General features: G+C 56.9%; 3 protein-coding genes across 10 annotated transcripts; all 3 read right to left on the bottom strand.

The window, feature by feature from the left end:
- Window positions 1-318: 318 nt before the first annotated feature.
- On the bottom strand, window positions 319-8,983 carry LOC101922587 (SLAM family member 7-like). 6 transcript variants are annotated; one of them, XM_013295705.3, is made up of 9 exons: window positions 7,788-8,968; window positions 5,535-5,828; window positions 5,174-5,437; window positions 4,977-5,003; window positions 4,192-4,293; window positions 3,986-4,030; window positions 2,417-2,469; window positions 1,950-2,060; window positions 319-1,717 (listed from the first exon to the last, which is right to left on the bottom strand). In XM_013295705.3, exons 1-9 carry the CDS (start codon window positions 7,837-7,839, stop codon window positions 1,607-1,609), a joined length of 1,059 nt encoding a protein of 352 aa, XP_013151159.1. In that variant the 5' UTR covers window positions 7,840-8,968; the 3' UTR covers window positions 319-1,606. The 6 variants fall into 6 exon arrangements, 5 of the variants coding, with proteins under 5 accessions (XP_013151159.1, XP_013151160.1, XP_055647746.1 ...); XM_013295706.3 differs by lacking the exon at window positions 4,977-5,003 and having other exon boundaries at window positions 7,788-8,969; XM_055791771.1 differs by lacking the exons at window positions 319-1,717; window positions 1,950-2,060; window positions 2,417-2,469 and adding an exon at window positions 2,481-3,251 and having other exon boundaries at window positions 7,788-8,975.
- A 375-nt stretch (window positions 8,984-9,358) lies between these two features.
- On the bottom strand, window positions 9,359-17,348 carry LOC101922761 (signaling lymphocytic activation molecule). Of its 2 annotated transcripts, none has more exons than XM_055791777.1 (7): window positions 16,997-17,348; window positions 13,752-14,078; window positions 13,147-13,428; window positions 12,029-12,139; window positions 11,310-11,389; window positions 10,546-10,713; window positions 9,359-10,429 (listed from the first exon to the last, which is right to left on the bottom strand). In XM_055791777.1, the coding sequence occupies exons 1-7, from the start codon at window positions 17,046-17,048 to the stop codon at window positions 10,373-10,375; spliced, it is 1,077 nt and encodes a 358-aa protein (XP_055647752.1). In that variant the 5' UTR covers window positions 17,049-17,348; the 3' UTR covers window positions 9,359-10,372. The 2 variants fall into 2 exon arrangements, with proteins under 2 accessions (XP_055647752.1, XP_055647753.1); XM_055791778.1 differs by lacking the exon at window positions 16,997-17,348 and adding an exon at window positions 14,165-15,355.
- Window positions 17,349-20,306: 2,958 nt separating this feature from the next.
- Window positions 20,307-22,364, bottom strand: LOC101922937 (CD48 antigen). Of its 2 annotated transcripts, none has more exons than XM_005233160.4 (4): window positions 22,168-22,364; window positions 21,304-21,621; window positions 20,960-21,220; window positions 20,307-20,667 (listed from the first exon to the last, which is right to left on the bottom strand). In XM_005233160.4, the coding sequence occupies exons 1-4, from the start codon at window positions 22,316-22,318 to the stop codon at window positions 20,573-20,575; spliced, it is 825 nt and encodes a 274-aa protein (XP_005233217.2). In that variant the 5' UTR covers window positions 22,319-22,364; the 3' UTR covers window positions 20,307-20,572. The 2 variants fall into 2 exon arrangements, with proteins under 2 accessions (XP_005233217.2, XP_013151163.1); XM_013295709.3 differs by having other exon boundaries at window positions 21,304-21,618.
- Between the last annotated feature and the right edge of the window lie 351 nt (window positions 22,365-22,715).

The following is a 22,715-nucleotide window of genomic DNA, read 5'->3' as shown; positions in this document are numbered from 1 at the left end:
GGGCAGAGGAGGTGGCAATGCTCCAGCACTGCCCTGGCCGCCTTCAGGCCAGTCCCTGGTGCCATCACCCCTATTTTAATCCCAGCCCATACTGGGGATCGGAGTTACAAGGACAGATTTGGTGCCACACAGACAAATTCCCTGGTAGAATGCATGCCCCACTGAAGTATATATTTTTAATTGATTGGCATGAGTTTGAGGAACTCAAAAACAAGCCTGTCACATACTGTGAAAATACAGAGAACAAACAAACTACTCCACGGGCTCGTCAATAATGGCCTGTTTTCACCGAAAATAATATGCAGACAGAAATTGAGCTCAGATGTGTCTTGCATTTTTATTCCAGTAGCTCCTAGAGGGCTCTCCTGTGCCAGGCACTTCAAAGAAATCTCCGGTTTCATCCCTGAATAATTTACTATCCGCGCAGACAAGACAAAGAGCAGAGGGAAGCAGCATGCACGGGAAGAGGCTTCCCGGCACGGGCAGCGTCTGTCTGTCCGGCGGCACCGGAAAATTGATGCCAACGTGAGAGTTCGGCTCAGTTGTCAGCCCCAGGCAAGTTTGGGGAGCAAGGGAGGGTGGGGATGTGCCCCGGGTCCTGCTCGATGGGCACCCAGGTCCTTGTAAGTCCCAGCTCTGGGTGAACCACCACAGGACACACATCTCAGTAGGATGTGGCCGCTACCACGCCATGCAGCATCCCTGCATCGCTCAGGGCTCCGAGAGCTGCTCTCCTCCCTAAAGCTCTGCTGGGAAGCTGCCGAACTCCGGAAAGAGAGCACTTCACATAAAAATATTTCATCCAAGAATAAAACCTCATATACAAACACATCAAAGGAATGGAGCAGAACGGCACCAGCCATGTCCCTTGTCCTGTTTTCCCCCCAAGCCTGGACCACTTTCTGCCCCTGGAGCACAGCCCTGCTGTGTCTCAAGGGACTGCAAGCTGCTCACTGCTGGTGTAAAGCGGTGCTGAGCAGGATGCTGCGAGGTTTGGAAGGTCCCTGATGGACCTGAGAGCAGTGAGCGCTGGGGAAGCAGCTGGCACCCAAACCACAGCGCCTGGGCAAAGGCACCCATGGTTCTGTGTTCAGCTTTCTACCACCAAGTGTTATTTTTGCTTCCTCTTGTTTTAGCAACCAAACGAAGCAGCCAAAGTACTTGCCAAGTTTGAAAGTATAGCCAAAAAAAAAAAAAAAAACAAAAGAAAGAAATGTACAAAAGGCTTTAAGTGGCTCCTCAAGTCTTCCCATCCACTCATCCTGAGGCTCCGCGCTGTGAGGTGCTGCAGGGCAAATCCCAGGAGCATCAGCTCATGTCCCTGCACCAGGAGGGCTGGACTTGCAGCCACAGTTTTGGTCCATATGCCTTGATCTGATCGGAGAGGGCAGAAAAAGGAGCCCAAACCCCACGTGGATGCCAAAACACAGGCAGAGCTCCTGTGCCAGAGAAGCCTGCACTCACAGGGCGCTTACATCCTCGCGTCGATGGCCAGGGACCGGTGCTGACAGGCGAATTGATGGCAGCAGTGATGGGGAGGGAAGGGGGGATGCTGCGGCCCCACGGCCAGGGGTGGGCAGAGAGCAGCGCCGCGCTCAAAGCAGGCTCATGGGCACACCGGAGCCCTGCTGGGGCTGTCCATGGAGGCTGGCTGGCTGAGCGACTCCTTCTGGCACTCTGGCATGCCGTTACCCATCTTCTCATCATCTGTCTGCAGCTGCAAAAGGGCAAAAGCTCTGCCTGGGCTCGTGGGTGCCAATCCCTCCGCTGGCGAGGGACAAGGGACCCACAGGCTTGGCTCGAAGCACGGGACCCCAAGAAAGCCCAGTGAAGACCTGTCTGACCATGCCCCTTGCTCCAGGGTTGTGTCTCTCACTCTGGGGTCTTGTCCAGCTCCTTGCTTGGTGCCGGAGCCCCTGAGGGGGAGAGAGCCATGAGTGCCCACTCACCTGGGCCATAGCCTGGATGGTGGAATAGATGGTTTTGGAGGTCTCCACACCAGGGGTCGGCATCCTGTTTGGCTCCCCTCGCTGCGCGTTAGAGGAACTCTGCGGGTGCACCTGGGAAAAACGTTTTAAAAAGCGTTGCCAGGGCTGGGAGTTGGCAGAGGGATCTCAAAGCCTGGGAGAGCCGAAGCAGCTTAGTGAGGGTGGGGGGCAGAGACCCTGCGGAGGCACTGGGAAGTGCAGGCGGCGGCTGCGGCCGTGCCAGCTGCTTTTGGGCAAGCCCCAGCGCTGGCATGTCCCCCTTCAAGTTCCCAGGGGGAAATAACAGACAAAGCCAGGGGGTGCCCAGCTGCTGTCCTTCCTCCTCATCCCCGCCACGTGGCTCCCAGGCCATCCCCCTCCCATGAAGGGACCCCCCAGCTGCACAGCCCGGTCTGGCACAGGACGGGGATGAGCCTGCGTGGACTCACCTGCTGGGAAGGGCCGATTTGGGCATACACCGTCATGCACTCCGGGCTGGCCTCTGCAAGGAGAAAAAAGCGGCAGGGCAGCGAGGGAGGAGGCTGCACAGCTGGGAAGGGGCTGCAGTGGACCCCCCTGCATCACCCGCGGGGCTGCTGGGATACTGGTCCTCACACAGGGCTGGAGGGAATCCCAGCTAAAAGGGTGCCAGGGTGGGGTGAAATCCCAACCACGCAGGGGCTGCAGCACCCGGCAGCCCCTTGGAGCTGCTGGAGGTATTGGCTGGGGGGCAGGGTCGAGGTATCGCATCGCTTCTCATCCCAGCATCCCTCCTGCCCCAGCCACTGCGGGAGCGGGGCGCTTGCTTCCAGCTCAAAGGACAGCAGCCGAAGGGACTTGCCGGTGAAAATCAGCTTTTTCTATTTAAATGCCAGATCCCCAGCTGCTTTCCGAGGGTGATACGCATTTGTCTCTCCTTCATACTTCCCCACCATTGCAGCAAGCGTTAGCATCAGCTCATCCTTTGGCTCATCGAACAGAGGAGGGGAGAGAGGACTTAAATCCTTCATAATCCCATTTTGGGGTCAAAATTTCAGTGCTCCTCATTTGAAGTGCTGCTGCCAGCCCCAGAGAGGAACAGCCGTGCAGGCTTCAGCTTGTGCGGAGAGGAGCACTTCAGGGAGAGGATTTGCCCATGGTTCCCAATAGAAGAGCTGGATCCAAATTATCAGCCAGGAGGAGCCCGTAGTCCTGGTGCTGGGTGCATCCCGACATCCCGCTCGGGCAGATGGAAATGCAAAACATGAGGCAGGAACTCCCCCGTTTGTGCCAGCTTTATTTTAGCTTATGGAAACAACCAAGAAGTCAGCATATAAAAAAAGAGAGATTTCTTCTGGGCATTAGCTCAGTTATAGTAGCGATGGGCACGGCACATCCCATAACAAAACAGCCCTGAACATCAGGGAGAGGATGCAGAAACTGGTCCAGCGGTCTCTTCTTCCACCCGGTTTCTCAGCCTGAACCCCTGAGTTTAGCAGAACTGATCCCAAAGCGATGCCAAGGGTGTGCATCAGCCCCGGCGGCCCCATCACGCCGCTCCATCTCTCCCAGGAGCCTCTCATCTCTCCCCCAGCCACCTTTCCCTGGCAGGCAGAGGCTGCTCCAGCTGCACATGATGCTACAGGGGGGTTGTTTCTGGCCATGGGGCACACAAGTCCTCATCACTTGTCTCTGCCCCCCACAGTTGTCTCTTCTAAGCTCTTATCTTTGCTTGCTTTGGTGATCTCCCAGCTGTGCTCCCGGCTTTTTCTTGGGCTGGCACGAAGTTTTCCAATGACAAACTGGGGGAGAGTGCAGCTTCAGCCACCACGACATCATCTGGGATCGTTCCCTTTCACCTGCCTCTGTGTGGGCAGGATGGGGGTTTGAGGAGGTGTTGGGGTCCCACGAGTCAGGTACGCTCTGGGACCAAGCCACAGCCCTGAATTATTTCCTCTTGATCTTAATGTGAGCAGGTTATTCCAACTAGGTAAAAAGGGGGGGGGGGGGGGATGGTTGGGGGAGCCCCAAAGTCCTACCTCTGTTCACAGCCTCTGCTGCAGGCAAACGGAAGATCCTCCAGCCTGGGGGAGAAGGGACACGGGGCTCCGTCAGCACAAGCAAACCCTGTGCAGCACCCTCAGCTCCCACCGCTGCAGCCCCCAGGTCAGGTCCTCCCCCCTCAGGTCCCACCTCCTTCGTGCCAGCTCCACAGGGATGGTTACCTGCAGGTGAAACAGCTCACCTTTGGATTTACAGTGGATCACAAAGATAACCACGGCTAAAAGCACCAAGGCTCCCATCACCGCTGCGGCCAGGATTCCAGCCTGCCTGCTAGAGTAGGTACCTTGAAAGAGAAGAAGGTCAAGTGACAACATCCCAAAATGTATCTGCCTCTTCCCAGCATCAGAGCTGGAGGAAACATCACGTCACTGCTTCAGCATCCCACCAAGCCCCCCCCCCCTCCTTCGCAGGGACCCTTAGCTCCCGGTAACACGGTCTAACATGGAAAGGAGGTGACACGCTGCACGAGGACGAGTGGCTTTGCAGACAGAGCAGCATCAGGGACTCCCACCCCAGCCCCTCCATGGCCACAGCTGCCCCCACCAATGTCTCTGGCCTCTGGGGACCTCACGGGTGGCTTTTGAGAGGGGAAACCCCACCGTGGGCTGGGGGCAGCAGGTACACGGAGCCACGCTCCCACCTCCAGCCCATCCTTGGCTCTGCCTTGCTGTTGCATGGATTGATTCGATGCTCCCAGCCCAAGCCAGGACTTTTGGGGGGACACCACCTTTCCACAAATTCCCCAGGTGACAAAGACAGCGCAGGGATGCTGAGGGCACTGCCCTGACAGCCTGAATATCCCCCGCAAGCTGTTTTGGGAGGAGATGGACTGTGCTGGGCTCAGGCTCCCCATCTCCCCCTCGCCAGCCATGGGGGTCCAGGGTGGCTGGACGCTGTTAGCGAGCTCAGGCACACTCAGACACTGAAGAGCGAGGCCAGACACGGACGGGTGGTTGGGAAGCTCACCAGTGCTGGGAGGGTGGGCTGTGCTTTCTGGCGGCATGGCGAGGGGAGAGAACAGGGAGAGAGGTAAGTGCTTCTGCCGAGGGTCTGCATTTCTCCCTTTGCATGCCAAGGCACAGCTCTGGGGAAAGCCAGAGCCACTGGGAGCAGGATACAACCCACCCCCACCACCCATACCTGCATCTTCCCACGGCTGTTACCTGTGCAGATGGCAGCGGGTGAGATGACAGTGGTGTTGTGGCTGCTGACGGGGTTTCGTGCCATGCACGTGAGTGGCAGCAGCTCCTCACCCAGCGACGGCTCCTCCACCACCACCGTGGACCCCTTCCTCCACAGCCCATCCCCCGTGTCCCAGGCGTAGGAGACATTGCTGGAGTCCCACACGGTACAGCGCAGGGTGTAGTAGCAGCCGCTGGCTGAGCAGTTCTTCTCCAGGCAGGTCACCGCCGGCTCCACCAGCTCCCCTGTGGGAAGCAGGGGGCTGTCAGGACATCCCCAACCCCCTGGTTTAGCACAAAGTGTAGGGAAAAAGGAAAAAGGCCACCACCGAAAGGCACTTACTGTACACGTGTAGGGTGAAGGTGGTTTTTGCCTTCGAGGTCTTTGCGGTGTAGGCACCACTGTCATCCATCCTCAGCTGGGAGATGGTGAGCGCGCTGCCGGTCATGGGGAAGGCCAAGCGTGGCTTGTAGTTGTCATCAAAAAACGTGGGTTTAGGTGGATTGCCAATTTCCACAGTCACTATGACATCGTTGTGAAAGCTCCAGGCCACGGCTTTTCCATCCAGGCTCTGGAGGTGGAAGGTGACGGACTTGCCCACAGTCCCAATCACCTCTTCCCCTTCACCGTCACACGCTGGGGAGAGAATCCGGGCTGAAGACAGCATGCCCGGGGCGGGGGGGGGGAGGGACGGACGGACGGAACGACACACAGCAAGCTTGGGGGCTGGCTGCTGGAGAAGGGTCCTTGGCCAAAAGAAGAGCCTTGCTGTACTGCGATCACACAGCGTGATGCCACGGACAGGCTGATCTATAGGGGCCCGGAGCCCCCCGTGTTGTCACACACAGCACCTCTGCTCAGCTACAGACAAAGCTGTAGCATCATCAGATGGTTTGGGACTTTTAAGTGCCATTTAGTCCCACCCTCTGGCACGGCTGGGACACTTTCCACTAGAGCCAGCGCTCAGAGCCCCATCCAACTTGAACTTGAGTGTCTCCAGGGACAGGGCACCCACTGTGAGGGGTCTCACCACCCTCAGTGCAACAGATTTCTCCCTGGAGCCATCTCCTCTCCAGGCTGAGCCCCCCAGCTCCCAGCCTGGCCACCCAGCAGAGGGGGTCCAGCTCTCACCTCTGTCCGTGCCCATCTGAGGACCCCAGAGGAGGACGCGGTGCTGCGGGCAGGGGGGGTCTCACCAGAGCAGAGCAGGAGAATCCCCCACCTCGACCCACTGGCCATGCTGCTGGAGATGCAGCCTGGGATTTGGTGGCATTCTGGGCTGCCAGCACACATTGCTGGCTCCCCCGAAGCCTCTGGGGTATCCCTAGGGCTGAGGATGCACACTGGACCACCGATGCTGGATGCAGAGGGCACTAAGGAACCGCTCCGTCATGAGGTGATTGCAGAAATTAGGGGATTCCTTTTTATTTTAAATAAACTAATTGTCTCTGAGGCTCTAGGCTGAGGTCCCTCAGCAGGACCTGTGCTTTCACATCCCACAAGGGCTCATGAGGTGAGCAGCACCAGGCTCCCCTGCAGCTACCAGACACCCACACTGCTTCCTATGTGTGAAGGCGGGGCAGAAGGAAGAAACAGAACTTTGAGGTGCAAAACAGAAGTGCAAGGAGAAGCTTGCAACAGCTCAGAAATGTCAGGTAGATTCCCTTTCATCACCGCACCAAAAGGCCAAGTTATCTACATGAGCAAGCAAGAGAAGAGATGGCTTCTTCCCCAGACAGGCAGCTGCTTCTCCACTCTTCTGAGAAGGAGGAGATTTCCCTTTTATTTTGGCTGCTTCCCTATTTAAAAATCAGTGCTGTCCAGTCTGGGCTGGGGACAAGGGTTTCTCCCCAGCTCCTGGAAAGCAAGCTGATCCTGGCTTTGCTGGGCAGCCAGACCCCACAATTGTCACCTCCCCAGGGCTCTGCATTTCTGGTCCCTGCTGCCTGACACTATGGGGTCAGCTCCAGGACATCAAGAACACACATCGACCACGCAAAAGCTGGTTGGGGAGATAAACTTGAAGAAGGAAATTCTGTTGAAACAGCAGACGAGAGTGCTGGAAGGCTCATCCGGTGCTAAACGCCCTCGCGGCTGCCGGGAGGGGGCTGGGGCAGAGCCAGCATCCCTGCCCCTTTCCCCTTTCCAGAAGAGGCAGAAAGCGCCTCCAGTTCCAAACGGCCCTAAATAACCCACAACAAAACCGCAGAGCACACAAAAAAAAAAAACAAACTCAGAGACAACACACAGGGAAGCTCCCTGAACGTGGAGTAGAGCAGAGGACTCAGTGGCTGGTGCACATCTGGCAGCAGCTGGATGGAGACTGAACCAGAACCGAGACCTGATGCATTCCCTCGTTAGCAGGGGGGGAAGCAAACGACAGCGGGAGACCAGCGTTGGGTCATGCTGAGCATCTTTCACCCTGGCTTGCCCAACATCCTTGGGACGAACTCCATTCCCGCAGAGCTGCACCTGCACCACTGGTCACACACGCCAGCCTTGCCTCTGCTCTCCTGCGAGCCCCTAAACCCACCCCGAGCCCTCGTGGGCTCCATCCCTTCCACCACTGAGGGAAAACAAGCACCTCGCACTTACTTGCTTGGTGGAGGAGGAGGAGGGGGAGCAGCAGGCACCGAGACACATCCATGGACACGTGGCACGTAGAGAGGAGCTCCCTGCACCCAGCATCTACTACATAAATTGTGGCAGAAAAAGGAAACTCACGGCGCCTGCGCACAGGCGGCTTTCCACCCCCCAGCTGCGCGGGTAGCGATACGGGGGTGCTCTATCAGGGAGCCGTGACATCAGGCCATTACCACAAGGAGGGCAACAAAGGGGATGAGTCCACCCACATACAGTGAAACCTTGAGCTGGAAAACTCCATTTCCAAGCAAAGATGAGTGGGGCAGCTGGGACAAAAAGCATCATCATGGCTGGGCACAAGTGTCCCAGCTCCTCCACAGAACCAGCCCTTGTAGGGGGTTCGTGTGACCCCTACACGAGGGATATCGTGGTGACCATCACGGGTCAGCACCCAGGAGCACACTGGTGCCCATGGACCGATGTCACCAGCACATCCTTCATGAGGTGTTCCAGCACAAACAAAGTAGTAGGCCGTCATCAGTCAGATGCTACAGTCCGTGCTGTTTCTCCTTACTCCAGAGGTCAGACCACACTGCTCCTCCTCTGTCTGACCACCTCTCCCACAATCCTCAGGGATATTTAACTGCTTAGCGGGAAGAGCTACAGCTGCACATCGTCCATGTCCATCAACCCACTGCCTTCAAGGCAAGGCCACAGATGCATATTATCAACACTAATCAACCCACTGCCTTCATTCCTCTACAATGAGGGATGCTAAGACCCCAACTCCACCCCCCCTAGACAAGACAGTTAAACGACAGCTGTAGGGAAAGCAACCACTTCCCCAATTCAGGTTATTCTGGGAAGTAGCATGACACTGGCATCATACTGAAATTCAGGTGGGGGAAGTGTGCTGGACCAGCTGGGAATGTGGGGCACAGGGACCAGCATAGGGCACAGGGACCAGCATCGTTGCTCAATCCGGAAGCACCAGTATCACTGAGCTGTCTAAAAACAGCTCCTCTCTTTCACCACACCCCAGTGGGGGAGGGAGGACGAGAGGCACAAACACCCCTGGGGACAAGTCACCCCGTAAGTCCCTTGGAGTCCGTCACCTGGGAGTCTGCAGCATCACAGCTCGATGCTCCTCTGCAACGGCAATATTCGCATTTTTACTCGAGTTCTTCCCCACATCGAGCATCTGTGGTCCCCTGGCAGCCATGGGGCCGGCCACGACGCCTGGCTGCCCACCGCGGCGGCACATCACAGGGTGCCCCAGCATTCGGCAAGGACCAGCACAGGTAGCACTGGGCTCCATCCTGCACCCAGAGCCAGGCACAGCATTTGGAGCATTTACACCACTTCAGAGGTGCAAGGACCAGCGTGACTTTGCCCTTCCATTGACCTTCCTACTCTTCCAGGGAAGGAGTTACTTTGCAGGCAGACTTTTCCAAGGAAGAAGCTCAGCTGATTTTCTACAGTAACAAAAGGAGGAAGCTAGAAAGGTCCAAAACACCAATTTCTTCCCGCCCCCAGCAAAGCCTAATCCAGCCCCTGACACAATCCTGAAGCAAACCTTTCCAAAAGGCTCTACTGTAAATTTATTTTCCTTTTCCTTCACAGCAGCACGTGAGATCAGACCTGCTGCATGAGCTGAGTTATGCTGGGGTTATAAAATGGCTCAGACTAGGATGGGGAGGGGGTTGAAAGTTTTTTGCAGCCCTAGTCCCTTATCCAGGCCACCTCCAGCATCCCCCTTGCTGGGTATTTCTGCAGGGAAGTCAGGAGCTGCTGCGGGCAGGGGCTGCCTCCCCCTCTCAGCCAGAAATTCAGCTTTAAATAGTCCACCTGGAAGAACCTCCCCTGTTCCTGTAGTCATCGGTGGAAAAGGATGGGGATGGAAAAGTGCGGTGGGACACGGCAGCTTCCCCAGGCGCGGGCTGCCGGTGCCCCCGGCGCAGGGCAGGGCTCAGCCCCGAGGGGATTGCAAAACTGTCTTTGAACCGAGTTTCATAACCGGTTGTGGAGCAGAGGTTGAAAAAAACAAACAAAAAAAAAATGCTTCTTATTTTTCCCACTGCTACATTGAAGCCACGTCCCCATGCGTCATCGGTGTCACCAGCTGTCATGAGCTGGGGGCTCCCTCTAGTGAATCTGGGGCCACAGGATGAGGCTGTGGGGTGAAAACCCACGGGGCAGGGATGGGGTTGGGGTCCAGACCTACTCCAGCCACACTTCCCAGTGCTGCTGCACCAACTCTTTCCCTCCGAGGTGCCAGTTCTCTCTCTCTTGCTCATGCCCGGCTGCAGGGTCGTACCCAGAGCCCCTCGACCTTCTCCTGGTGCTTCAGCATCTTGCTGGCTGCCCTGAGCTGTGACCTGGTGAGATTTCATGCCTTCCTTCAGCCCTGCTTTCCTCCTCCATCCCTCACCTCCGTGGCTGTTGTCGCAGCCCCAGCTCAATTCGGTACGGGTTGGCACATGCCGGAGGGGTTTGCCCCAATTCCCAAGTGATGAGCAGGGTTTCCTCCAGCTGGGAATGGGGATGTCGGTGGCCAGTGAGCAGAGGCTGGGCTGCTGCCTGCTGCCGGGAGAAGTTCAGGCCATGGGCATCATCACGCTGGCGTAAACAGTCATGGGCTCCTTGTCGGGGCTCTGCAAAAGAGTGGGGAAGCAGAGGGGTCGGCGAGGTGCCTGAGCTGGGGGGGCTGTGGGTCATCCCACAGCGATGCCCAGACAGGGTGAGGACTGGGGAGGGCAGGCACCCTTACCTGTGAGAGGGGTGCATGGCCCTGCGGGGCAGGCGGCTGTGTCAGGGGGCTGCGTGGGGCATGGGGGGCTGTGCCGGGGGCCAGGGCCATGTCGGGGGGCAGGCCAGTGGCTGCAGCATAGATGGTGGTGCAGGAGGGGTGCTCGGCGGCAGCGGGGCATTTCTGCTTCTGCATGGAGGGCGAAAGATGAGCAGCGGCAGGCAGCTTGCTGGGGGGGCCTTCCCTCCCTCCACCCTACAGGCACCCACCGATTCTTCCCCAGTTTGCATTGAGCAGGATTTGGCCGGGGGGGGGGGGCCACACCACACAGTCTGTCCCCAAAGCCACTCTGGGATGCTGGGGGTTGGGGAAGCCACTGCATTCCCAGTGATTCCCAAATTAACAGCGACCAGGCTGACCCCAGCAACAACAGGGATGGGTGACCCCAGTGAGCCCACGGCCACCCCAGTCCCCCCCAACCACAATTTCACCCACTCCTTCGCCAGTCACAGGGACGAGTTGATACCCAGTGGCCAAAGCCCATCACTGAGCGTGCTGCAGACCAGCGAGGAGGCACCCAGCAACCACCCAGAGCTTTGGGTGCTGCCTCCTGAGGTCAGGATGCTGCAGTCAGAGACCCCTGCCCACCCAAGAAACCCTGGCAGCATCGTGCCCACCCTCCCTGCTGGCTGCAGTGCTTGGGGTCCTGTAGCATTTCCAGGGCTAAAGGAGCATTTTTCCCCTGTGCACCGAGGCTGTCTGGGGTCGTGCTGGTCATGGCTCACCTGCACCCGCTGCACTTGGGAGTAGATGGTGTGCACCGCGTTGTTCTCGGCGAGCGGCGACTGCTCCTGCTCCCGGCCAGCTGCGAAGGGATAAACAAGTCACCGAGCTGGGAGGGGAGCAGGGACCTGGGGAGGGATCCCGGCGCTTTGCCAGCCACAGCCGAGGCACGGTGAGGTGAGCCCATGCTGGATCCCTTCCCAGCACGGTGCTCCCTGGCTGGACCCTGCTGCATCCCTATCGTTGCAGCTGCCTGGCCGCGGTCAGAGGATTTCTGGGCACCACAGGGTCAGTTTTGCAAATTTGTCACTAGACAGGGAACGGGAAGGGAGGGCACAGCCTGGATGAGGCGCTCAGAGAGATGGTGCTTGCTCTAATCTGGGCTGAGATCGTTCCATTCCCCTTGAGACTGCAGTATGATCTCAAGAGCCCATCATATGGGTAAAGCATTGGAGATCACGTGCTGGTACGTTTCTTTTTTTCTTCTTTTTTTTTTTTTTTTTTTTTTTTTTTAAGCTGGTTTCCTTCCTGCCTTTGGCTCTCTGCTTCAAAAGAAACACATTTAACGCTTTCCCAAGGGCAAGGGTACTCTGTAGACGAGGTGCCCGCCCAGCCCCTGGGTCTGTTCACCGGGATGGTTGGGGGCAACTTCTCCCCCCGACAAGGCCCACCCCAGCTGAGGACCACCAACCAGCCCAGCACCCTCCCTCGCAGCACTCACCCATGGGCATGGCCAAATGGGTGGCCACGAAGGCACCGATGAGCACGATCACTGCAGCGATGGGCAACACCACCAGCAGCACCAGATGCTCCCTCCTCAGCCCGGCACTGCCTGAGATGGGGGGCAAAGAGGGGAGGGGGTCAGCCACCGGCCCTGGGCTTCGAGGTCACCCAGAGCTGAGCAGAGTGGGCTGCTAAAATCTTTCCCCTGCTCATCACCTCGTTTGGGCTGATGATTTGAATAGAACAGGAAACAAGGGGGCAGGAAATGCTTCTTTAGAATGGAGCTCTCGCTAACCTCCTCCAGACCACAACAGTCAGCGAAAAACCTGCTGGGGGCCAGATCAGGGCCAGATAAAGCCCTAAAAACGTCTCCGGTGGCTTTATGGGGGCCTGCGGGGAGGCAGCCCCCCTGTAAAATGCCCTCGCACAGCAGGTACACTGGGAGAGCGCCCTGGGACAGAGCTCCACAGCTCCAGCCAGGTTCCCACCCCCAGGAAGCTCCTGGGTTGGCCCTGCTCCCACCCCAGACAGTGACACCTTGCAGGGGTTGTCCCCTAGTGCAAGGGGGTGAGAAACAAGCCCAAAACCCCCTTGGAGCATCTCATTTCAGCATCTCCCTTTTCCTAAGCCAGAGTCCCAACCGTTTTCCCCAGAGGGATCTTTTCCCAGCACAAGTCACTGTGAGAGCCCCAGCAGAGGGGTGACTTCATCCGCGGGTCCCCAGGGAAAGGGGCAGCCACCACGCTGCCCAGCCCCAGCAAAAGTCCCCCCAGGTCACGAGGTGTGCTAAAAAATCCCGGCGAGAAAGAGTGTGACTTTTAGCCCGAAGGGGAAGTTGTCCCTGGGTTTTTAACACCCCCAAACCACCCAGCAGATTAGTCTCATGCATTTAAAACGAGCCCTGAGCAGCGGTGCGGGCAAGCGGGATGACCGAGCCGGCGGTGGAGGCAGGCAGGCAGCCAGCATTTACAGAAAGGGCTGGGCAGGTGACGCAGTGGCCACTTTTCTTGCCAAAAGGCTCCTTTGGGGCTGCCAAAAGCAGCATGAAATTCCCCCTGCCCAGTAAGAGCAGGACCTGGAGGCTGGAGGGAGCCAGGTCAGCAACTGGGGACTTACCTCCTTGCTCATAGCTGCACTTGGAGGAGTTGAAGACGATGACCCGGGTGCTGATGGGGTTGCTGGCCGTGCAGGTGCAGGGGATGCTTGTGTTCTGCAGCGGGTAGGAGAGGTGCAGGAGGCTGCCGTTGTGGGAGCAGAGCTGCGAGATGCTGCTGTCCTGGCTGCCCCAGCTGTAGGAGATGCTGTCCCCTCGCGCCGCCGTGCAGTTGAGGGTGATGGTGCAGCTGCCGTTAGCCGGTACCTGGCTGAGGATCTGGATGCTGGGATCAGACACTGGCTCTGGGGAGAGGGAGGGAGGGGACAAAGGTTTGTGTCTGGAGAAGGATGAGAATGTTGCCTTGGCCACTGCCTGGGAAGTCCTGCTGGCATCTCCTAAATCCCCGGAAGATGGAGAGGAACCAGTCTGGCCCCAGACTCACTGCAAACAGCATTAGAAAGGGGCACGGGCTTCACACCCGAAGGCTCCTTGGGGTACCCATACAGGGCTGCAAGGGGGTCCTGGACTCACTTCAGCATCCTGACACCAGAGTGGCCATCCTCCACCCACCTCCCAGACCTGCTCCCAGCATCCAACAGGGTCCTCCCGAAGCAGCGTGTCTCACCATACACCTCCAGCTGTATCTGCCAGACTTTCTCCTCCGGCCCCTTGCTGACAATGTACTCGTAGAGCTGCCCGTCCTGCCGGCTGGTGTTCAGGATCTCCAGGGAAAAGTTCAGTCTGTGGAAGAGAGCTCGTCCCTGCATGTAGTTGGTGTAGTTGCCATCCAAGTACTTGAGCAGGACGAGTTTCCTCTGCGGGTCCTCCGTGTCCCGCTTCCAGACAGCCTCTCCAAAACGCAGGGTGAGGTCCTGGAGGTCGGGGGGGATCTGCAATGTCGTCGCCTTCCCCAAGGTGCCCAGCACCATCTCCCTCGCCCCATGGCCCATGCCTAGAGAGCGGAGAGAAGGGCTGAGGCAGGCAGGGAGGCATGGGGGGGGCTCAGAGCAACCATCCCCCTCCCCATCCCTGCTCTACCAGAGGAAGGCAGATGCCCACAGGGCTGCAGAAGCCGGTGACAGCATCAGACCAACCCTGGTAATCCGCAGACTGGAGGCAGCTTGGGTTGTACGAGATAATCTGTTCAATTTTCAACTGATTTATCTATCTGCATTTTCACGCTCGGGGTTATCCACCACATCCTGTGCCAGCGATTGCTGGCAGGGGGGAACACACACTACACAGCAGGGCTCAGCGTGAGCTCTGCCCCATTCTCAAGCCGCAGGACCACCCCCAGAACCAACAGAGCGACCCCCAGCCCTCAGCCCCACATCCTGGACCCCAAAGGATGCGAGTCAAGAACTCAGCTCAGCAGCCAGAGGAGGAGCGTTGCCTTCCTTTGCTCTTCCTCCCCACTCCTGCCTTCCCAGAGCAAAGCAAGAGAGTTTGTTTGCATCAGCCTCAGCATTCCCCCATGTCGGGCGCTGCTGTGCATGATGGCCAAATCCTGATTTGAGATTCTGGGTTTTCTGTTGGCACAGCCAGCCAGCGTGGTGAAACATCACCCCATGGAGCAGGGCTACTTCCAGCAGGGGAAGGCACTTGTGGTCCAGGTCTGGTGGTGATGCTGGACCTGGGAGAAGGGTGCTGGCAGTGGTAGGACCAGCCTGGAGAAGTCCCGGTGACACCAGAGCAGTCCAGAGGGGAGCGATGTACGGTGGCTCTTGGCCAAAGCCTGCAGCTTGGTGCACGTCAGGGCATCCACCTCCCGCGAGCGCCTCAGCTCCAGAGACCTTCAGTGGGACTTTGTAGGAATTGCAGCCCCCTGGAACTGGGCTCGGGGGTAAATCCCAGGTTGTCCTACTGGTCAACGTGGTCCCAGGTGTGCATCTTGGTGGCCAAGGAAAAGTGCTCTTCAGAAGAGAGGTGCAGGTATCTCCCACACGTCCCAAAGCATCTCAACCACCTGGATTTCCTGGAGAGCACATGGGGGCGTCTTCTCCCCCAGACCCTTTCCTGTCTTTTGCTGTAAGGCAATGATTCATGTTTGCCCTCATCACTGGGCAAACAAGTTTGTTTTTGTAGGAAACAGCATGGGGAGAGGTGCCAGCTCAGCGCTGCTGCCAGCCATCGACAGTGGGAGCATGGAAGGGCCCCCCCCCCGGCGTCACCCCCATGTTTTCTACCAACTTCTTTCCAGCAGGGTGAGGCTTTGCCCCAGAGAGAAAAAGAAAACGAGGGGGGGGGGGGGGGGCGGGGGGGACACAACACCTACCCCAGAAAAATAAGTCGGGGGAGGCCCAGGTAAGCCCAGTAGCCGCCTCTCCTGCAGCAACATACAGTTCCAGTAAAAACCACAGACCTCTCCCCACCACCACCTCGAGTGCCATGGCTTAGTTTTTCCCCCTCAGTGGCACAAAACACAGCAATTTCTGAGCTCTCCCCGTGAACTGCATCTCCCCACCACCAAAGCAGCCATGCGGACACGACTGTCACCCCACAGAAACTCCACAGTCCAGCTGACCCAGTCCATCACCCATTTTTTCGCCAATACATTTACTGTAAAGCCCAGCACTCAGACGGATGCTGTATTTTCTCAGCAACGTGTATTTTTGATGCAGCGGTCAGGCTCCTCATTAATCACCAAATGGAAAAGCCCTTTTTACATCACATGAGAAAAACCCTCCGCTCTGGCAAACAGCATCTCCTTTGCTGGGAAGACAGGTCAGCGGGAGCAAGGCTGCGGGAGGAGGGATGTAAAGGGGACGGAAAGTGTCAGTGCCGAAGCTCAGCTGGAGGGAGGCAAGCGATCCGTGTTGGAACAGCATTAGATCCAGAGCAGCCCCACATCAGGTATTGGGCCCGTGGGACTTTTGGTGTGCTGGCCAGGCAGAAAAGCCCGGCGGGGGTTTAAAGGCAGGTATTCGAGTAACTGCGAGCCAGCAGAGCCGAGGAGAAACCCCAGCGCAGCAAGGGCTCTGGTTTCCTGGCCAAGCCCTTTGTTTTACACCCAGCAGCTCCACAGATGCAGTGGCAGAGGGGTTATGGGGCCGTGGGGACACACACAGTGTCCCCGGGGAAGAACAGCCATCAAGCTGGCACTGAGAAGGGGGTCAGGATTAGGCAGAGGTCCCTTTGCTCTGCTGGGGCGTCCTGACTCACCCCAGTGCTCTTGCAGGGGCTCAGTGCCACCAAACCCGATTTTGCAGCATCCTCCCATAACCATCAATGGGCTGGGAGGCAAGGAGCCCTGGGGAATCCAGGTGCTCCTCATTCCCTGACCAGCTGCTCTGGGCAGAGGATTTAGACTCATCCAGGACATCCTCCCCAGGAGATCACCCACAGCTGGCCAGGACTCTCCTGGCACCCAGAAAACAGGCACTGCCCCACTGCCACTCCCTTTCCACTCACCTTAAACACACTTTACTGCTCGGGTACCATCTCCCAGCCCACTGGCACCTCTTGATCCGAGACACTCAGTATCACGGAGCGAGACAATCCACCAAGGTCCTTCATCTCAAGTACCCCAGTTCACATCTGGTACTAAATTATTTGCTCGGCGTTATGAATACCCCATTAAAACACACGGTAGAGTGCTTCACTACTGCAGCTACACTTTCTCCATCACCGTCTTTGTTCATTCATCATCTTTTATTCTCTCCTCCCTCAGCCTGACTAGTAGGAGCGTATTAGGGATGCACCACGCATCCAGCTTGGAGTTGCAAGCCATTTATCTTCTATATGAATATTTATACTAGATCTGCCCGTCCACCCGGCACACAGCTCGTGATTTCTAAAGGTCTTAATATCTGACAAAAATTCCAAAACAATCCGAACCGAGGTATTTCACGGAGAGGAAAACATACATACCCCAAACACGGCCGAGAGAGATCAGCAGCCAGAGACACACGCTGCAGCCCATGTCTCTGTTCACCAGTCGTCTGCAGTGGAGTTAATTGTTGCTGGGCTCATTATAAGAACAGGTGTACTCAAATCAGAGACCTGCCCCCGGCCATGTGTTTCCTGTTTTTGGCTGAATTACTCTTTTTTTTTTTTTTTTCTTTTCTCTTGAGTGGAAAGTATTCAAAGCACTGAGTTGTGCTGCTGAATGCTCTGCTGGAGACACCCCAAGAGACCTGCAGAAGGAAACGGAGCATCATTTTCTAGTTTGTACCAGAGCTGCATCATCCTGCAGTCTTTAACCTGACCCCAAAAGAAGAGGAAACAACCAGCAAAAAAGATAATTTCACATACAGTAACAGCTTCCCGGGGCTGTACAGAGCCTTCAAACCCTGCTACCACCACAGGGGTGGAGGCGGGTGGTGTGGCATCATCCCAGCTGCTTCTCCATCCGCATGCCACGGGACTGGGACCCAGCACAAAGCCCACCCTGAGAGCCGGCGTGCACCAGCCTTTGCAGTCGCGATGCCCACTGCTGCAGGAAAGCCTCAAATATTCCAGCATTAATCCATATCCCTGCTTTGGCCTGCACAGGAGTTACAACGAGGAGGAGTATGGGTGGTCTTTAAAAACCGACTGAGGAAAAACCCACCCCTTGTTCCCAAGCTGAAGACTCAAGGGATTTGAGCCTGGACTTCAGTTTGCTCCTCTTCGAGGCCAGCCCCACCGCAAGTGCTCAGGGATGGGGATGGTCCCCCCCCCCTGCCATGGAGGTCCCCCCCCTGGTGGGGATGGAGCAGGGACCACAGCTTCCTGTGCTCAGTGGAGAGCCAGGGATGGGGAGGATGGGGAAAACGCCACTCACTTGTTCCGCTGCTGGGAAGGGGTGAGAAAAGCTTGGTTGTTTTTGTGTTTTTAGTGGAATGAATTATTCACCTCCAGGGGATGCTCAGCCCGCACAGCTTGAAAATGGGGGGAAGGGTTTTTTTCCTGTCACTTTCTTCACATTCTCGTTGCTTTTTCTGGTTTTCGGAGAAGAGCGGAGGCGACGGCGCGAAGCAGGAATTCCTCCGCTGTTTTAAACCGACTGTGAGTGCTGGAAGGGTTAACTTAAATCCCACCACTTTTCAGTGGAGCCAGACTCCAAGACCTCTGCGAGTTTTGTTGCCTAAAACCACACTCAACCACCCCAGCATCCTGCCAGGCTGCTCCTTTCTGCTCCGAAAGCAACAGGCTGAGAAAAAAAAAACCAACCCACCAAACCATTTCCCAATAACCAGCAGTTTGTGCAACAGCTCAGCAGAGGGGGAAAAAAAGAAAAAAAGGACGAGGAAGGGCAACACGAGGAATCCTTTTCTCACCCCATGCACGCACACAAGGAGCTTTGGGCTGAAACATGGCGGTTCCCACCAGCGGCAGCCGGCTCCTGGATGGAGGACTTGGCCAGGGATGGAGTTGTGATCACCTTGGGGTATTTTGCAGATGAACAAGCTGCCCCGGCACAAATCCTGCTGGAAGGAGGTCTCCGGTGGACGGGCCCCACCAGCTTGGCCCCAGGGAGGGCACAGAGAAGACCATTGACCACAAACTGGTCCAGGAAAGGCATAAAAGCCTGATAGCACCCACGGGGCGCTACCACGCTGGGCTGACACCCACCAGGAGAAACACAGAAAATAGTTCAACATGCAAAACCATCAAGAAAAAATCCCTCCAAGAAGCACTTGGGGGCACAAAAATCCTCCTTTAACCAAACAGAACAATCCTAAAGCCTTTTACTGTCCCTATCAGCTCAGGCTGAAGTCTCCTGGCTGGAAAGGTGCCTGAGGTATGGCACCAAGCTCCGTGTTTGTTCCTCGCAGGAGGTTATACGCTGATGCTCAGCGGTCATCCTGGATTTTCTCAGAGGCAGAAGAGCCCCAAACCTCCATATAGGAAAGGACCAAGACCCAAGCAAATATTTTCAACAAGGGGGGGTGGATTTCTGCAAAAATAAACATTGGTGCTAAAACCATCAGCCCACCAGTAGAAATTACCCCAAGCTGCTAATTACCCCCAGGGTGGGAATCCGAAATCCCCCTCACCAGGCAGCCACCCACCAAGGACCCCCACCCCGAGCCTGCAGCCCCTGCCACCAGCCTTTACCGCAGGGCTCGGAGGGGGTCTGCTGGAAAGGGGTTGGTGGGGTAACCATGTGGTTGGTAACCGCAAACTGCCCTTCCTTAAGTGATCTCTCTATTAAGAAATAATTAATAATTCACTTTGACCCTCTCTGGGGATAGAGCATGCCATGTCCCACCCTAATCCCCCTCCCCAATAAATGAAATGCAGACCCCAGGGGTCACATCTCCCCTTGACAGCTTCTGTAACCAACCCACAGGGCTCCCCCATTTCTCTGCTCAGGTCTGTCCTCACCAAGGCCCCCAGACTCGTGCTCCTTACTGATTTTTCAAATGAGTCAGCAAGGTCCCTGTTGACCCTTTGATGAATCTGACCTTAGGTGTCTTTACTTAAAAACAGTTCTGGAAAGCGATGCCTCTTGGGTTTTATGGAGGGTAGGAACCTGGTTCTCCCCTTTCTTGAGCTGCTTCACTGGAGCAGCCACGTCCCAGAGCTGCGGTGGCCCTGAAACATGTCCCCATCCCTCCTTGCAGGCTGAGGGACCATCACCATCATTCACAAGACGCATCCTCCCACCCCAACAGCCCATGTCCCGCCATCCAGAACCAGCTCCTCCTGTGGGGGACAACTGTGGAGGGGCTCCTGTCCCCAGCAAGGGTGTTGGGTGGGAAACACGGCTCCTTCCATCATCTCCTGCAGTCCATGAGCACCCTTTGCAGCCAAGCCCAGCCCAGAGAATGCAGAACAGGTACCTAAAAATGTGGTCTTTAGGGTTAAAATTCATTTAATGTGTACAGAGACGTTTCTGAAGACAGAGGCCATAGTCACCCTGCGGATCCCTCCCTCACAGAGAGAAAAGCACCACCTTAGTTCTGCCCCCACGAGATGCTCTGGTGTCCTTGCACCCAGCCGGTGTCCCCAGTTTCAAGCTAAACACATCGTGCACTGTCCTGCACTGTCCCACGGCTCATCAGTCCCATCAAGGGCATCACCCACAGCAGGTGATGGCTGAGGACCCCCAGGAAAGGGATAGATTGGGTTTCCTCACAGATCCCAGGGCTGGGGAGAAGAGGATTTCCAAGCAGTTAACCATTAATTTAGCAATTTAGATTGCTGGCATTCTCAAAAAAAAAAGAAAACCAAACAATCAAACAAAAACCGGTTGCAACAATATTCATACCCGTTTTATTCCAGTCTGAAGAACATGATCTCTGAATGAAGGAAAGGAGAGAAGGGGAGGAGGGACCCTGAAGGCAGCAGCGGAGCAGCCAGAGACCAGGTGGGTGATGGTGTAACCGATGCTGGTTCTAACAGTTCCCTTGAGCACCTGCATCTTTCTGCATCCAGCCAGCCTGGGGGCCTCATCCAGGCGCTGGTCCAGTGGTGGGGGGTGCTGAGATGAGTACAGAGGTCAACTGAAGAGCACCCTTAATCCAGAGGGAGGAGGAAAAGGAGGAGGACGAAGTACCCCAGGGCCATCAGCACGCTGGTGGTGGTGCAGGATGCGGCACTGGAGGACTCACCTGGAGGCAGAGGGAGATCCAGGGTGTGGGGGGGGGCTGTGGGGTTCCCTAGGGGCCCCCCGACCCCCTCCCCAGGTGGGTTCCTGCCACCCACCAGCCCATGGTACAGGGGGAAAACCAGGACCCACCACTCCTGACCCATGAGGCACTCCCAGCCTTGCAGGGACCCGCCATCTTCAGGGTCACGGCCACTGCTCTGGGGGACCACCCCCCACTCCCCCCCAAGCCAAGGGCACCTTGCTGCCCACCCCACCCGAGTTTTGCTATCTCACACATCCATGGCAGGCAGTACCTATCCAGGAGCAGGGGTGCCTGTAGGTCAGCGAGGTGGAGTTGGAGGACACGGGGTTGCTGGCTTTGCAGGTGTAGGTTTCTAGCGAGGGGTTGAAGGAAACATGCAGCACAGAACCAGCCGTATCCAGTGGGACCTTCTTGGACCGCTCCCACTCGTAGGTCACCCCTTTGAGCCCCACTGAGCACTTCAGGATGGCTTCACACAACACTGGCTCATCCCCGATCACCTCAACATTCACAGTGGGCTTCGGCACCAGGTCTGCAAGAGGCAGCGGGATGTTGGAGCATCCCCATCCCCCCCAGTGTGGGCACTGGGACAACCCTCCCGTCCCCCCAGCTCACCATACACCGTCAGAAGGATGTTCTCGATGTGCTCCTTGCCCTCGACATCCTCCAGGTACACCTGGTACGTGCTGCTGTCTGTTTCCTGAAGGGAGCTGATCTTTAGGGTGTTGTTGGGGAAGAGCTCCAGGCGTCCCTTGTAGGGGGTGTTGGGGTACTGGACCGGCGCGCTGCCGTCCCGGCTGGCAATCTTCATTACATTGTCACGTCGCCATTGGATTTGGTGGTAGGTCTGGTTTTGCAGGCTGGGACTGAGATACACCACCCCATGAACGGCCCCCACCACCTCCGATGACCAACCCTGTCGTACCCCGGCTGCTGAGAAAGCAGAGATGGGTGTCACTTGGGCAGTCAGATGTAGCCCACCCCTCCGCGGGACTTGTCACCACGTGGGGACCTCCATTCCTCCCAAATATCTGGAAAATGCAAATAACCCGTTTGCTCCCCAGTTCCCAGCAGCTCTGCACTGCCTTGGCCTTGGAGGCACATTGCAAGGACAAAAACAACAACAAGCTGATGGAAGACCTTCCTCTTCCTCTCCCCAAGCACAGAACCACCCAACTTCCACAATGTTTAAGGTTGGTGGGTTTTATTCCCTTTGCTTTCATTTTGGGGGTCCTCGCTCCCTCCATGCTCGCCCGATAGTGGGCCCCCAGCTTGGTGCTGGCGATGCCAGGGGGGTTCATGGGAAGGGGGGCGATGGATCACAGCTCGGATGCAGCACCAGGATGGGAAAAGCCAGGGGAGGGAGCTGGGACGGGGCGGGAGGGGTTACCCACAGACACATCCCCAAGGTCCCCCCCATCCCTCAAGCCACCTCCCCCCAGCCCAGCACCCGCACCCTAGGAGAACCTGCCGCCATACCTTGCATGATGAAGAGGAGCGCTGTGGTAAGCCTGGCTGCCATCTTCTCTCTGTGCCCACACCTGACCCCAGGGGGGGAATCCGAAATCCCCCTCACCAGGCAGCCACCCACCAAGGACCCCCACCCCGAGCCTGTAGCCCCTGCCACCATCGTTAATCCTGGGGCTCGGAGGGGCTCTGCCAGAAAGGGATTGGTGGAGGAAGCATGTGGTTGACGCACGTGGTTGACAACCGCAGATTGTGCTTCCTTTACAGAGCTGAGAAGCAAAACAAAAATGAAAATAATTCACCTTGAGCCCCTCCAGAGACTCAGCACCCCATCCTGATAAATGAAATGCAGACCCCAGGGGTCACATCTCCCCTCGAAAGCTGCTGTAACCAACTCACAGGGCTCCCCCATTTCTCCACTCAGGTCTGTCATCACCAAGGCCACGAGACATGCCATTGAGCAGCCTCAGCTTGAGCTGGGACCACCAGCACGGGTGTTCAGGGCATCCCTGGGACCCTGGTTTGTGGGTGATGATATAGGTGGGAAGGAGACAGGAGGG

This window comes from Falco peregrinus, chromosome 19 (assembly GCF_023634155.1).
Source record: "Falco peregrinus isolate bFalPer1 chromosome 19, bFalPer1.pri, whole genome shotgun sequence".
In the NCBI taxonomy this organism is placed as follows: Eukaryota; Metazoa; Chordata; class Aves; order Falconiformes; family Falconidae; genus Falco; species Falco peregrinus.
The sequence above is the reverse complement of the archived record's forward strand: the minus strand, read 5'-3'. Positions and strand labels throughout refer to the sequence as shown.

What these genes read in the sequence shown, in the direction of transcription:
- LOC101922587 (XM_013295705.3), bottom strand. Translation starts at nt 7,839, where the DNA reads ATGGATGTGTCTCGGTGCCTGCTGCTCCCCCTCCTCCTCCTCCACCAA. An exon ending in CTTCACCCTACACGTGTACA is followed by an intron (nt 5,438 to 5,534) that starts GTAAGTGCCTTT and finishes TGCTTCCCACAG; the next exon opens with GGGAGCTGGTGGAGCCGGCG. An exon ending in CCATCCAGGCTATGGCCCAG is followed by an intron (nt 1,718 to 1,949) that starts GTGAGTGGGCAC and finishes GCCCTTTTGCAG; the next exon opens with CTGCAGACAGATGATGAGAA.
- LOC101922937 (XM_005233160.4), bottom strand. Translation starts at nt 22,318, where the DNA reads ATGGTGGCAGGGGCTACAGGCTCGGGGTGGGGGTCCTTGGTGGGTGGC. An exon ending in GCTCCTCTTCATCATGCAAG is followed by an intron (nt 21,622 to 22,167) that starts GTATGGCGGCAG and finishes CTGCTTTCTCAG; the next exon opens with CAGCCGGGGTACGACAGGGT. An exon ending in CATCCTTCTGACGGTGTATG is followed by an intron (nt 21,221 to 21,303) that starts GTGAGCTGGGGG and finishes TGCCTCTTGCAG; the next exon opens with ACCTGGTGCCGAAGCCCACT.
- LOC101922761 (XM_055791777.1), bottom strand. Translation starts at nt 17,048, where the DNA reads ATGGGCTGCAGCGTGTGTCTCTGGCTGCTGATCTCTCTCGGCCGTGTT. An exon ending in CTCTCTCGGCCGTGTTTGGG is followed by an intron (nt 14,079 to 16,996) that starts GTATGTATGTTT and finishes TCCGCTCTCTAG; the next exon opens with GCATGGGCCATGGGGCGAGG. An exon ending in CCCAAGTGCAGCGGGTGCAG is followed by an intron (nt 10,714 to 11,309) that starts GTGAGCCATGAC and finishes CCCTCCATGCAG; the next exon opens with AAGCAGAAATGCCCCGCTGC.